Consider the following 15,944-nt stretch of genomic DNA (forward strand, 5'->3'; position numbering starts at 1 on the left):
TCTGAATCAATGTTTAAAGAAAAGAGTAAAAAATGTTTTCCTGGTGAGGAAAAGCCCTTGTTAGATCAAATCAATATTTTCTAACTTTTTCCTACCAGTACATTGGTTTCATATAACAGATATAGTTAAGCTAAGCAGTAGGTGAGGAGCAATTTGAAGTACCTTAGATATTATGTATGTATTCAGTTATCAATATTTATTGAACATGCATCATGTGCCAGATAATGTGCTATAATACGCCTTTTCTCTCCTCAAGAAAGCATACTTGATAGGTGTGAGTGAGAATAAATTATTGGAAAAGAAGAAAAGAATTCACAGTTTATTAGCAACAGCAAATTATTTGCAATAAACTTCATCTCTATGCATTAGAAACTCATTTGAAAGCCGCTGGCTAAGTTGACACAGCTCAAGCCATTTTTCTGTTTTGATTTGAGGCCCAGAGAAGTGAGGCTCCCCTACTGTATTTTTGTGACCAGCCTATGTTCCTTAGAAATAAAGTTCATGCTTTCTCCAATCTCTTTAAGTATGGAGGCCCTCTTTGCAATGTCATTAAGTCAGCATTTGTGGTCCTGTTAAACCCTGCACTGTCCATGGGGATACCCAATCCTCCCAGATGGTGACTGTCAATTTTTGTGTGTGCCTTTGTCTCAGCTTGTAGTGACTGAGACTTCTGGGTACCATGCATTGCCTTCGCATGTGTTATTGAAGGTCCAACTTTATATTGTCCATCTTCAAGAAACTCATGGACTCTGGGTCATCAGAGTACAATGGAAAGGACTCTTGGATTTTGGCACTTGACAAATCTAAGAATAAATTTAGCTCTGCCACCTAACACATGGGCGATAGTAGCCAAATTACTTAATATCTCTCTTAAACTGGAAATAATGATGCCATCCTCGTCAGAGGGTGATTGGAGGGTTTAAGTGAGATAGTGCTATGCAAATGTTTAGCACAGTGCCTTGTACATAGTGATTACTTGGAAAACGTTAGTCATGCACATTACTTTAGGAAAATAATCGTACTTTTTATTTTAACAGCTGGCACCAGGATTTCTCTTTAGGGTGATATTCTCCTTGTTGAAATTCTTCTGCGGGAGTGTAAGGCCTGGAGTTATAGATTGGAAGGATCCAGGGAAATGAAAGAGACAGGGAAACTACACTACATTGTCCAGCAACAGAAGTTAAAGGGTAACACAGCAACCAAAAGGACAAAAACAAAGCAAGACAAAAAGTTCAGGATAGCGAGGTAAGGCAAGAGAGCAAGGTTTGTCTACATGGCTGGTTCCAGAGTTTTAGGAGGTGGACCATCTAGTGCACATCCTGAGTTGTTTTACTTGCCATAAGTCAGTACCTGATGTCTTTCCAACCCTCCAGTTAAATCAGTGCCTTGGATTAATATTCTTGGTTTTTTTGTTTGTTTGTTTTGTTTATAGGTTTGTTTCCATAATGAAAATCGAGGTGAAGGAGATGGATCTCATGCCTAGGCAGCCTTGAGCAAAGAAGAATGAACAGGTGCTGGAGGGAAGATGCAAGCAAGATGGAGAGCTCTGTAGGAGAAGTAAGTAGGACCCAAAAGAGACCATGAAAAGGAATCTCTGATGAAACAAATAATCTTCAGGGATAATGGGATAGGAGCTTAATCCCCATGTGTGGGTTTTATCCTTGTAATGATTAAAGGAATGGACTTGCCTCAAAGATCCTAGTGCCCAATATAATTTACACTAGATAAAATACTTAAACTAAGAAAAGTATATTGGGGGGGGGGGCAATGGTAAGATATGTACACATATGATACCTTAATAAAAAAAATTTTAAAAAAAGTATAATAGATCTACAGTCCTATATTTATAATCCCCAAATACAAAAGTTCTGTATATGTATTATTCTGTTTGGCACCAATACTCTTTTAGTGGAAGGACCTGACTCTCTTTGCTATTAGGCTGCCGTTGTCTCTGCTTATTGTCATAGTGGGTATAGTCATACATATTGCTGAAGAGCTATTGGTGTGTTGGATTATGATGTGCTGCCCAGACTCTGCCAGGGTTATTGGCCACTGACGTACACATGCCACATGCCCTTACTCAACTCAGAAAATACTAAATTCTCAAGCCCTTCCGCACTTAGGGTGTTGAATAAGATTGTAAACATAAATTCAGAAAAAAATAAATTTTAGATGAGTGAAAAAGAAGGGGGTTACCTTCCAGTGTATTTCTAAAGCTGAAGTTGGCAGTTTTATCCATGGGCCCCGCTTCATACTGGGTCAGACTCAGGCAAAATTCCACATCGGCAGAGGAGGGGAGCCTCTGGGTCCTGCCTTTGTCGTGGTTTCCAGGGTTGCGCAGTAATGGTCCCTCAGCAGTCCCATTGCACAAGGCCTGACGGCTGTTGTACTCCTCCAGTCGGCTGCAGATGACCTGCACAAAACACGTGATGTTAAAGGAGTTGTCACCACCTCTATGTCAAAGGAGAAAGTAGGAACGTTGAAGTTCCTGGTTACCATATTTTGATTTCTTTTCACCAGGAGATTAATAGTTTAAAGTAAATTGTTGAAGAAAGCAGCTTTCAGAGGGTTGCGGAGTAAACCATGATAGTTAAAATCTAGGAAAGAATTGTAATATTTCATCTACTTAAGAAAACATGTTAAATTCCCTGTCAAATGGGGATGATATTAACTACTTCATATAATTGTTGTAAGATATTTATTTGATGAGAAAATTAACTTGAGAAATATTTGCTAATTAACTGTCAGGTGACTTCACTGGTTTTATGCCCACAAAATCAGGCTTGGCCTAGAGTTTAGGGGTGTACCCTCTTCTTTTTTCTCTTTCTGATCTTCTCTTGCTATAACAACCAGTTTCTTGGCTTACATGCCCACTATGTGAAAATAACTCCCTAATTTCTACCTCTAGCCCAAAACCACTCCTCTGAACTCTAAACCCATATTTTCATCTCTGACTTTATTTTTCAATGTTATCTCACATATATCTCAAATGAACATTGAAAACCCCAAGTCTGTTCCTCTCCCTACATTGCCTATCTCACCAACCATCCTGCAGCTCAAACCAGAAGCCCATGAATTATCATGTTTAAGCCCAAAACTGGTGGTTTGCTGTTTGATTTTTATTCTCTTTTGTCTTTCACGTTGAAACCATCAACCGATATTGTCAATTCTGCCTCCAGAGAATATCTTGAATTTGACAACTAATGTCCATTTGTTTACAAATTATATGACCCTACTGCTAAATTCTGGTGGGCTACTCTTCTCTGGGCCTAGCCTCTGCCTCTCCATCCCATGCACTTATTCATGCCTATTCCCATTCCTTGTCATGTATCTGATATTCTACCAAATCTTCAAGGCCAAGGCAATATTTTGGGGGGAAAAATAAACCCTATAGATTCTGACTTAAAAAATAATTCAAAAGGGTCTAACTCTAAATATGAAGACACTGTAAGAATCCTCCACCGAATTGTTTTGTTTTTAGTTTCCTTTATATGTAGGTGGAACAGTAAATTATGATGAAAATATTTGACTAAATAAGACCAAAGTAACCCTTTCAATAAGTACAAAATAAAAATTCTAAGGGTTAAGAACATCACATTATAATTTAATGGGCAGATTTACTTTTAGTGGTATATAAATTAATTCTTCATCTTAAATTCATTGATGAATAAGATTCAATGAAAGCGAGTAACTAGGTAGCAAGATGCAAATCCTAAACCAAAGCATAAGTGCAGGAGAACCCACTCTGCCATGCTTGGCTATTCACAACAGACACAGACTTCCATAGGAGACCTGTACCCATTGAGTATCTAATCTTCTTTGTCAAACATAAACTTTATTCACTGTAGTCTTCCTTGATAAAAATTCAGTATCACCCCCCCTTTAAAAAATAATCTCCATAAGGATAATTTTCTTCTTTAATGATTATTATTGTTGATCCTCAGAATCTAGAATAGAAGCTTACTAAATATTTGATGAACGAATAAACAAATCAAGGGATAAACCATTATGTCTTCAACTACAAGCATGTGTTGAGCACATTCTGTTCCTAGTCCTGATATTGGTACCAACCTCTGCCCTAGAAGATATTTACAGAAATAGATCATTTTTAATAAATATATATTGAGGCCCAACTGTGTCACAGACCCCGAGGAAGACATCACTGTGTACTTTTTAAAAATTCACACCTTGTTGGTTTATATGATTTTATACCTATTTTAATGATGAGAAAGCTTATTCTTAGTATAGAAGAGTATAAAAGGCTGAAGGATCTAAAGCCCTCTGTATGGTTAATAGTCTTATAACAACAAATGAGTGAACTATTTTTATTTAAAATTTTATGGAAATATAATAATATATATGCTCCAAAAGGCACAGATCCTGAATGTACAATTAGATGAATTTTTACAAACTTAAATTTATCCACATATTCAGGATCCAGATCAAGAAACAAACAAACAAAAAAGGCTGTGACCCCAGAAGTCTCCCTCATGTCTTTCTTGAATTATTACCACCCTTCCCACAAATATAATCAGCATCCTGATATCTAACAGCATGTATTAATATTGGTAGGGTTTTTTTGCACACACAAAAAATTTATAGATAACAGGTAAGGCCCAAGAATAATATTTTATGAGTGAAAGACTTCCTGTTTAGCTGTGTGTATGCACTACAGTTAAAAATAATTAAAACAATCATATCAGTTTCCTGCTCCAGTGAGTTTGCAATCTATAGGAATGTAAAAACAAATTAAATCACCATCAAATAGACCTGAGTGAGCCGTGTGCCCTAGGAATGGCTGCTACTATGTTAAATGAGAAACACTTAGAAAAGCTTTTAATTTTCGGTCAGTAAGATATCAGTTACGAGTTAAAGCATTGTGTGGTGGAAAATAACTGGTTTCTAAAACTGAAGTGGATGTGGGCTTCAATACTTGCTCAGCTACTTACTAGCATTGTTTCAATGAGCATGTTGTCAGTTTTTCTCAGCTGTAATGTAAAATAATAAATGAAATCTAACATATATAATATATAAATACTAGAGGCCCAGTGCATGAAAATTCATGCACTGGAGGGGGGGTCCCTCAGCCCGGCCTGCCCCCTCTCACAGTCCGGGAGCCCTTAGGAGGCAGGAGGCGACCCAGCGATCAGGGAAAGGCAACACCCCCGTCACACCTCTGTTGCTGCCACTGCCGGTAGCGCAAGCCTTGGCTGGCCCTGGTTACCTGAGCCTCGGGCAGCCCTGGGCAGCTGGGGGGCTGAGGGGACTGAGGGACTCTGGAGGCAGGCGCGTCGAGCGGCCAGGCCTGCCTGGGGCAAGCCTGGTCTTGCCGCATGTCTGTTGCCCCAGCAGGGCTGAGGGGACTGGGTACCACCATCTTGTGGCTATGGGCACTGCCATCTTTGCAACTGTGTGAGGGTCAATTAGCATATTCCCTCTTTATTAAATAGGATGTGATTAATATATTGATAGTATAATAAATAATAATATGAAATAACATAATTTGGCTCAACAGGTATCAGTTTCTGGGTTTCTTCATACTTAAGCACATTCCTCAATCCTTTTATCCCATGCATAATGAGAGCTTGAATAAGGAGGGAACTTTCCTAAGGTCATAGGATGTTTAGAGCCAGAGCTAGAAAATGAATACACATTCCTCTTAATTCCAACACTGTATTGACTACACTTATTACTGCCTGTAAATGACTCAGGAATATTTAAATAAAGTTAATGTAACTTTTGTATTGAATGTGATAAATCAAGATTCCTTTAGTGTCGATTAACTAAACATCATGGCATGTACACAGAGGAGATCATTTTCATTCTTGTTTAAATAATAAAATATCTCAGGATATTTTCAAAAGATCCTACTGCCTAAAAGACTCCTAGAGCAGACTTGGCTAAATTAGAGAGGTTTAAATGGAACTATTTTTCGCTGAAATGCCAACTATTAAGTGACTAAGTGTTCAGATGACTGGATATATTAGTAACAAAGAGGAAATCTACCTTGGTTCCAGAAATAATTTAAAAACTTAATCCAAATCATTATCTTTATATTTGATACATAGGGCAGGCAGGGAGGAGAAAGTATTAGCACTAATGTTAGGATCACATAGATCACAGTTAGAAAGACCAATATTGACTCTTTATTAGCAACATGACCTTGGGCAAAATATTTAAGCTCTCTGAGTATCATTTTTTTTCATTTGTAAATGGGGATTGTAACAATTTTTTATGAAGGACCAACTAATTTAACATGTGTAAAGCACTTAGTATATAGTACTAGGTATATAGTATTTAATAGTAACAGCTCTTATAATTATTATTGAATATAAGATCATTTGGGAAGCCACCAAATTGTTTTTAACTCTGGCTCTATAATACTGGTTTAATATTCATTATGATAGTAACTAAAATCCTATCTAATAAAAGAGTAATATGCAAATTGACCATACCTCCACTACACCCACAAGCCATGCCCACCAGCCATGCCCACCAGCCATGCCCACCAGCCAATCAGGAGCGAATATGCCAAGAAACCCAACCAAGATGGCTGTGGCCACAGAAAGCAGGAGGGAGGCCTGGGTTTCCCTGGCAATGGAGGAAGCCAAGCTTTCCGCCTGCCCTTGCCGGCCCAGGCCTCCACTCCAGGCTACAAAGTTTCAATTATAGAAGATAAATAAAGCCCAACAGAAATGGCGGCAGCCACGGAGCTGGAGAGAGCAGGAGGCTAGGGTTGCCCCCGGCAATGGAGGAAGCCAAGCTTTCCGCACACCCTGGCCAGCCCAGGCCTCTGCTTAAGGCTACAAAGTTTCACTTATAGAAGATAAATAAATCCCAACAGAAATGGCTGCCGCTACAGAGCGAGCAGAAGGCTTGGCTCCACTCCAGGTTACAAAGTTTCAATTGTGGAAGATAAATAAATCCCAGATACCAGGGCCTCCACTTGGATCACTGGAGGGCATGGCTGGCTGGCAAACCACCACAGGCCCCTCGCCCAGGCCACCCCACACCCCAAGAGAACCCCCACCCTGATCCGGGACACCCTTCAGGGCAAACCAGCTGGCCCCCACCAGTGCACCAGGCCTCTATCCTATCTAATAAAAGAGTAATATGCAGATTGACCATCACTCCAACACACAAGATGGCTGCCCCCATGTGGTCAAAGATGGCTGCCACCATGTGGACACAAGATGGCCACCACAAGATGGCTAGCAGGGGAGGGCAGTTGGAAGGGACCAGACCTGTAAGGGAGGGCAGTTGGGGGTGATCAAGCCTAAAGGGAAGGGCAGTTAGGGGTGACCAGGCCGGCAGAAGAGGGAAGTTGGGGGTGACCAGGCCTGGAGGGAAGTGCAGTTGGGGGGGATCCAGGCCTGCAGGGGAGAGCAGTTGTGGGGTACCAGGCCTGCAGGGGAGGGCAGTTAGGGGTGACCAGGCCTGCAGGGGAGGGCAGTTAGGGGCAAACAGGCTGGCAGGGGAGCAGTTAGGCATCAATCAGGCTGGCAGGGGAGTGGTTAGGGGGTGATCAGGCTGGCAGGCAGAAGTGGTTAGGGGCAATCAGGAAGGCAGGCAGGCGAGCAGTTGGGAGTCAGCAGTTCCAGATTGTGAGAGGGATGTCCGACTGCCACAGGGATCAGGCCTAAATGGGCAGTCGGACATCCCTTGTGGGGTCCCAGATTGGAGAGGGTGCAGGCTGGGCTGAGGGACACCACCCACCCCCCGTGCACGAATTTCATGCACCAGGCCTCTAGTTGATATATAAAAACATATTGTAATAGTAATTTCTACACATGGAACTCAAAGAATATGTCATATACTAAACTAGTCATTTTGCAGTAACAGATTTCATCAAATATCATAATAATGCTTTATGATATATTATTTTAATTTTAAAGGAAAAGGGAATAAATAACTTATCCAGGATCTTGTAACTAAGTAAGTTAAAATAATCTACTGAAACTCATGTTTATATGACCAAAAGATTATATACCCTTTCCACTATCTTATTCTGTTTTCTATTGCATTCAGTATTTCCATTAACACAGAAAACAAGCATATGTGATAATTGTACCCCAGGTGTTTTTTGTTGTTGTTGTTGTTTAAAAAATCAAAGGTCAAAGATTCTAAATAACTTGTTTAATATCATCTGGTAATGACAGCGGACTTTGGACAAAAAAATTTTCTTTTTCTATATTTTAAATATATTTTTATTGACTTCAGAGAGGAAAGGAGAGGGAGAGAAAGAGATAGAAATATCAATGATGAGAGAGAATTATTGATTGGCTGCCTCCTGCATGCCCCCTACGGGGGACTAAGCTTGCAACCCAGGCATGTGCCCTTGACTGAAATTGAACCCGAGACCCTTCAGTCCGTAGGCCGAAGCCCTATCCACTGAGCAATAGGCTCAGGGCTCTTTTTCTATTTTAACATAGGTGATTTATAATATATGATGGGGGAAAATAAGTGTCTCAAGTCAAATGAAGAAGGGAAATAGAACAAACAGTTATATTAATGGAGAAGATGAACCTAGACAGTGCTCTCTTAAATTTAAAGAAACAGCAATAAACTATCATTTATTAAAAGTTTTTAGGAGCAAAGATTCTTCTTATGGCATTAGAGGTTTTAACTGGGAAAAAAAAAGTAAGACATATGACATTCCACAGAATCTTTTTCATAAAGAAAAAAAGAGCTGTTATTTCATTGAGCTGTTGCCATGGTTACATAAAACTCATGACTGTCTGCTAAAATGTGACTTTTTTTTTCTTCCCTCTGTTTGCTTCCATGTGATGTACTTTTCACCTGATGAGTGAATTTCCTGGCCACATTTCACTCATGTCTATCATTGAGGAAATGTTTTTTCCTCTTTATTTTAATCAATCAAGATGGCTACCCCTGATCTACCTTTTCTTTTTATGGCTAGCTTTTCTGCTGCTTGCATAACACTGGGTCTAATTGGGTTGAGCATAGGTATTTGTACTTTAATACTATTAAGGACCCCTCCATCTCTGGAAATAATAGACTGTTTTAATTGATGACAAACATGCTTTTACTTGAAAAGATTTGGGCACTAAACAAACAGATAAATGAACAAACATGCAAAATATATGTAAATTCTGAATAAAAGCTTTCTAAGGAAACTAACATTAAGTACCTGATTTTTAATATAATATTTTCTTTCATAGAAATCCCTACCATTAAATATTATTAATCACTTTAAATAACACTCAGATATGTTGTAACTCACTTAGTCTTCTTTATTGTGTGATCTCTTTCTTTAGTTTTCTCATGCACACACACAAACACACACATATAGAAACCCAGCAAGAAAGAACTATACAAAATGTCTTCTTCTAGATTTTGAGTAAATTGCTGCTTATAATGGCCTGTTGTATCCTTAGCCATGAGTATCTAATGCTATAAAGAAAAGTGTAAGGTTCTAATGAAATCCAGTCATGCAGAGTTTCATTTTTAATGTTTGTTAGCATTGGAGTTAACATTTCTGTGAGTTTTAATTTTGTTCCACTCAAATACATTTATAAAGCCCATTCCATGTATAGAGAGTATTGTCCCAGGCTTTGTGGATATAAAAATAGATGAGAAATGGCTTCTACCTTGGAGCAGCTGACAATCTGGTAGACAAATATAGGTTTAAAAATAATGGCATGCTGTGCTATAGATCTGGAATAAATAAGTAATGGACTAAATGTACAAAATGTAACGATGCTAGCACAAAGGGGTTAGAGTTAATTCTACTTGAATAATGATGTAGAATATTTTTATTATATTATGAAAGAAAGGACTACATTAGTATATCTGCCCCAATTTCCTGTAGAATTGATTTTTAAGGGAGTCAGAGTGACTACAACTCAAATTCTACATCCATTAATTAGTGGCTTATTTGGAATATAATTTGAGTCTAACTGGGAACAACATGGTTGACCTGACATTAGAGTCAGAGGCACTGGGTTTTAGTCCTCACCTGTGTGACCTTGGGCAAATCATCCTGCCCTTGGGGCCTACCTTCCCATATAAAACGTGGGCCCTATACTAGATACTATTGAAGGGTCTCTTAGTCTCAGTGTTCACAATTGTTATGAATCTCTAAAACCTCTATATTTCCCCCTTGCTTTCAGTAATAAGTACTGAAAGCAAGGGTGGGGAGGGGAAATGGAGGCTCTGTATCAAAGGAACTATCAGCCTAGCTAATTTGGAAGGTATTAATTTGTATGAAGGCTTTGTGATTTTATCTCACATAAAGTAGTCCAGTTCTTGATTTGTGTGTTCAGTTCAGGCAAAAGCATTGGCCCCTGTGGTGTGTTTATTACAGAACCTGAGTTTGTGAAGGGGAAGAGATACCAGAACAATCTCATGTTAATTAAATCGGTGATTCTCAGTGCTGGCTGCACATTAGAACCACTTGAGAAGGCTTTAAAATGCAGGTGCCTAAACTTTGCAGTGGACCAACTGAATATGATTTACTGTTAGAAATTAGATGTGTGGAGCCCGTGCAATTATTTTTTAGTTTTGTTTTGGTTTTTGAAGCTCCCTAAATGATTTTGATACTGAGAACTACTGAATTAATCAATATAAATAACTGATCTTGCCGCCAGTTTAGCTCAGTGGTTGAGCACCAGCCCATGAACCTGGAGGTTACAGTTCCATTCCCAGTTAGGGCAAATGCTGAAGCTTTGGGCTCAATCCCCAGTAGGGGGTGTGCAGGAGGCAGCTGATTGACAACCTATGTCTCTCTCTCATTGATGTTTCTATCTCTCTATCTCTCTCCCTTTCTCTCTCTAAAATCAATTTAAAATATTTTTAAAAAGTGATCTTAATTTTAAAAGGACTATAACAGGAGAGGTTGTGTGAATAAATGGAAACAAACAACTAGAATTGGTTTTCATTGTCACGTCACACAGTGACACCACTCACAGTAGGTGAATGCAAATGTTCATTCACTTCACCTTCCTTATTTAAACCATTTGCTTGGTTTTCTCCAATGGCCTTTGTCCACCCTACACCCTATTTCATTTTTAATACCAGTTACTACAATTATAGCAATTTAAACATAGAACTACATTGAACCTAATGTTATAGCAATCTAGTTCAACACTTACTTATTTGACCCAATAATTTTTATGTAGAAACTAGAGGCCTGGTGCACGAAATTCGTGCAGGGGGATGTGTGTCCCTCAGCCCAGCCTGCACCCTCTCCAATCTGGGACCCCACAAGGGATGTCCGACTGCCCGTTAAGGCCTGATCCTACCGGGCAGTTGGACATCCCTCTCACAATCCAGGACTGCTAGCTCCCAACTGCTCGCCTGCCTGCCTTCCTGATTGCCCCTAACCACTTCTGCCTGCCAGCCTGATCACCCCCTAACTGCTCCCCTGCCAGCCTGTTTGTCCCTAACTGCCCTTCCCTGCAGGCCTAGTCTTCCCCAACTGCTCTCCCCTGCAGGCCTGGGTCCCCCCCAACTGCCCTTCCCTGCAGGCCCAGTCACCCCCAACTTACCTCCTCTGCCGGCCTGGTCCCCCCCAACTATCCTCCCCTGCAGACTTGATTGCCCCCAACTTCCCTCCCTTGCAGGCCTGGTCCCCTTCCAACTGCCCTCTCCTGCTGGCCTGATCACCCACAGCCTGATCACCCACAACTGCCCTCCCTTGCAGGCCTGGTCCCTCCCAACTGCCCTCCCCAGCTGACCATCTTGGGGTGGCCATCTTGTGTCCACATGGGGGCAGGATCTTTGACCACATAGGGGCAGCCATCTTGTGTGTTGGAGTGACAGTCAATTTGCATATTACTCTTTTATTAGATAGGATAGAGGCCTGGTGCATGGGTGGGGGCCAGCTGGTTTGCCCTGAAGGGTGTCCCGGATCAGGGTGGGGATTCCCTTGGGGTGTGGGGCGGCCTGGGCGAGGGGCCTGTGGTGGTTTGCAGGCTGACCACGCCCCCCAGCCACCCAAGCAGAGGCCCTGGTATCTGGGATTTATTTATCTTCTATAATTGAAACTTTGTAGCCTGGAGTGGAGCCAAGCCTCCTGCTTGCTCCATGGCTGCAGCCATTTTTGTTGGGATTTCTTTATCTTCTATAATTGAAACTTTAGTGGAGGCCTGGGCCCACCAGGGTGTGCAAAAAGCTTGGCTTCCTCCATTGCCGGGGAAACCCAAGCCTCCTGATCGCTCTGTGGCCACAGCCATCTTGGTTGGGGTTAATTTGCATACTCACTCCTGATCGGCTGGTGGGCATGGCTTGTGGGTTTAGTGGAGTGATGGTTAATTTGCATATCACTCTTTTGTTAGATAGGATAACATTGGCTGCAATCATAAAAGCAAAAAAAAAAGGAACAATTTTCCACTCAATAATTAATAAATGATTTGAAAATAATTACAAATATAATTCTGGGTATTACTAAGTAGCGTGCATCTCATGTAATTAAATATCAGTTAATATCCATCTATTAGATGTTATAACTTTTTTTTTTTTTGGTAATTTAGATAACCCTCCAGACTTTCTGGGTCAAGTGAAGCTGTATAGTTAAGGAGAGCATTATAACTCACTGAAAACTTCACCTCCAACCTTAGCAATATTTTAAGCAGTAAGAGAGGTTGTGAGAGCTAGATGAGAGTTTTGCACTTTCTAGATTAAGGCAGGAGGTCTGAAGGCTTATTGAAATATATTTCTTTTTCCAAGCACCTCTTTTTCCAGACTTTCTTATACAAATACACTCATTAATCTTGATAAATAGCTGACATTAATGACCACAGGTATTATACAGTGATCATTTTTCAATGAGTTTCAATAGGCTCCATTTGGAAAGTGTATGAACTTAGTTTGTGTTGCAGGGGTTGGGGGTGTGGGGACAGGTGGGAAGCCGTCCACATTTGGAAACTGCAGAGTGCAAAGTGCAAATGTAAGATTCTTCACATCTTGTTTAAATATTGGACTTAGTTCCATAAAGCACTGCTAGACAAAACAGCTATAATAGAAATGTTTGGAATACAAGCAGAAAAGCATTCCTTCTACCTTGTGGTTTAAAATTATAAATAATTAAAAGCATATTTATTTGGTTACCTTTTGTCCCTAATTCAGAGTGAAAAATTCAGAAGAGAAGAAATAGATATTAAATTTCAAAATAGCAGTCCCTTATCTTGTACCTTTAAGTGTGCACACTTTAGGGAGGAGGGAGCTAATTTCTTCTGCAGCCAGTTGAAAAACGTCAGACAGAATGGGCCTGATCCTTCAGCTGAAGTCACCATAGCAGTGATGTCCTTGAAAATAGTATAGAGTAGCCATGATGCCAAGCTACCAGAGAATAAATATTGTCTCTGCTACTAACTAGCTCTGTGATCTTGCACAAGTTACCTAATATCTTTATACCTTAGGTTTTTAATCTTTAAAATGGGAAAATCTAGTGAAACTATTAAATCAGTTAATGTACAAAAACGCAACAGGGTTTCACACATGCTAAATGCTCAATAAATATTAGATATTTTTGTGTGTTTTTTTGTTAATTCTTACCCAATGATATTTTTTCCATTGATTTTTTAGAGAGAGTGGGAGGGAAGAAGGCAGGGGAAGAGAAAGAGCACCCATCAATGTGAGAGAGACAAATCCATTGGTTGCCTCCCACACTCACCCCGACTGGAGCTAGAGGTTGAACCTGCAACCCAGGAAAGTGCCGTTAACTGGAAATCGAACTCAAGACCCTTTGGTGTGTGGGCTGACGCTCTAACCACTGAGTAACACCAGCCAAAATAGCTGTTTTTATTATTTACCTACTTGAGCCTTAGGGTTCTTTTTTTTTTAAATATATTTTATTGATTTTTTACAGAGAGGAAGGGAGAGGGAGAGAGAGTTAGAAACATCAATGAGAGAGAAACATCAATCAGCTGCCTCCTGCACACCCCCCACTGGGGATGTGCCCTCAACCAAGGTACATGCCCTTGACCGGAATCGAACCTGAGACCCTTGAGTCTGCAGGCCAATACTCTATCCACTGAGCCAAACCGGTCAGGGCGAGCCTTAGGGTTCTTATATGTTTTTTAAAAAGAAGATTTAATCTAAAGAATATTCCCCCAATTTTCCTGACTATTAATCGCCAGACATTTAGCAAATGATGATACTTCCCCAGGACCCTCCACTAAACATTCTAATCAAAAAGTCTGGGATAAGGCCAGGGATTTGTACTTTTAGTATGTGCTCTGTATGAATTTTGTTGTGAAGAAAATTTCAGAAACACTGATGTAGATAATTTATTTAATCATCTAAATATTCATCCATTCTTTCAACAAATATTTAATAAGCCCTTACCATTTGCCAGTCACCATCCTAGGTGCTGGGGAATGAATCAAATACTCTATTTATTAGACCTTAGGAACCTGGTAGAAGATATCAGATGAATAAGCTCACAAATATCTATGTAACTACAATTGTGAAGTGTGCACTAAAGGAAAAATACAAGGTATGTTGAGAGTTCTTAGTAGGAGACCTTTTCTACTCTTGGCAGAAGAGATGAGGAGGGAGGCTTATACAGCCCTGCCTGAAGAAGTGATTACTAAGTTTCCTTTATGCTCTGACACCTTACCTGCCAAGAGGAGAAGAAGGACGCTGGGCTGAGAAGGTTAGGGTTTGCTGGGTTGCGCCCTCCCATGAATTCATCTGTGCAGATGTCACAGTTTTCAGCATCTCTCCAATCCCAGTATGGAATGGTGAAGTTCTCATCCCCTGTCAGCTCCTGGATGCCCTGTTCCCACAGCAACAAGAAGAGTCTGTGCCAAGGCAGGAAACCCGGTGCTTCATGAGCAAAATCAACGTCTCTCCAGATTTCAGACCCCCCAAGCAGTGTGTCCATTGACACATAATAGTGCATCCAGACAAAGAGGTCATAAATGCTGATGTCATTAAACATGGGTGTTGACCCATTATTCATTTGGCCATAGGTGCCTATGGGGATGACATAGTCTGGGCTGGTAGTACGCTTTGCTAAATTGATGTAGGCAAGAAATTTGTTCTTCTCTGGAACACTCAAATCAAAGATGTTCCTTCTCACCAAGAGTCGTCTCTCTGTGCAATTGGGTCCCCAAAAGCCAAACTTGCAACTTCCACAGTTGAATCCCCTGAAGTTGCCGGAGCACTGGCAGGTCCTGTTATAGAAGACAGAGGGCCAAGACTCCCGGTCATCCACCCCTGTGAAGGGGAATTGAGGCCCATGTGGTGCATTGGACAGAACAACGTCCTGACATGATCCCCTGCCAGAAAGCTGGCCACAGGGACTCCCATCACCTCTCCATGGTGGGCAGCATTCCTTCTCTATCATCTTCTCGGAGGACACACAGGCTCTAGGGAATTGGCCTTCGGAGGTCTGGAAACTCCACAGCAGGCAGTACAACACAGCAGGTAGCATTCTTCCTCTAATCCTCACAAGGCCTGTTTGCGTTGTGCAATTGAGCAACACAATTTCCTTTCAGCAAACCCTCCAGTGACTATCACATGTTTTGGCTAAGTCCTATATAATGCCACTCCCACCTCCAGCATCAAACACTCTCAGTCTTTATCTTAAGCTTTCATCTTCTGAAAACCACATGACTAACTTTTCTTTGGAGTTGGCATGTATCCCGCAAGTGGGATAGCCCTATGTTAAAGTGAGAAACACTCTTCACCATTAATAGTTTCTTATGGTTAGAATGCTAATATAATAATATTATTAATAATAGTAATACCTGATCTATGTAAACCCAGTTCACTGACTATGAAGTGAATGATGCTTTGAATTTGAAAACAAGAAGTAGTGTCAGTAACGGAGCTTCTCCTATTAAGAAAACGCAGGAAGTGTTAGATGTAATGGTTGTAAGGTAGATGCTTTTCAGAGACCATAAATAGAATAAGCCACAGCATTTTCAGGTCAGCTTTGAAAAAAAAATATTTTCAGAGCCTAAAGATTATTT

At 40.6% G+C, this 15,944-nt stretch overlaps 1 protein-coding gene across 1 annotated transcript in view; it reads right to left on the reverse strand.

Moving 5' to 3' along the window:
• TYR (tyrosinase) overlaps positions 1-15,609 on the reverse strand; it is a gene marked incomplete at its 3' end in the record, with an annotated part of 76,547 nt that extends 60,938 nt beyond the window's left edge. Inside the window, exons 1-2 of the mRNA XM_080640834.1 lie at positions 14,585-15,609; positions 2,197-2,413 (exon numbers count right to left, since the gene is read on the reverse strand). Of these exons, the coding sequence (XP_080496960.1) occupies positions 2,197-2,413; positions 14,585-15,403 (1,036 nt within the window). The 5' untranslated portion in view covers positions 15,404-15,609. The remainder of the gene's footprint in view (positions 1-2,196; positions 2,414-14,584) is intronic.
• Positions 15,610-15,944: the final 335 nt, after the last annotated feature.

Source organism: Plecotus auritus (assembly GCF_963455305.1).
Source record: "Plecotus auritus genome assembly, chromosome: 9".
Classification (NCBI taxonomy): Eukaryota; Metazoa; Chordata; class Mammalia; order Chiroptera; family Vespertilionidae; genus Plecotus; species Plecotus auritus.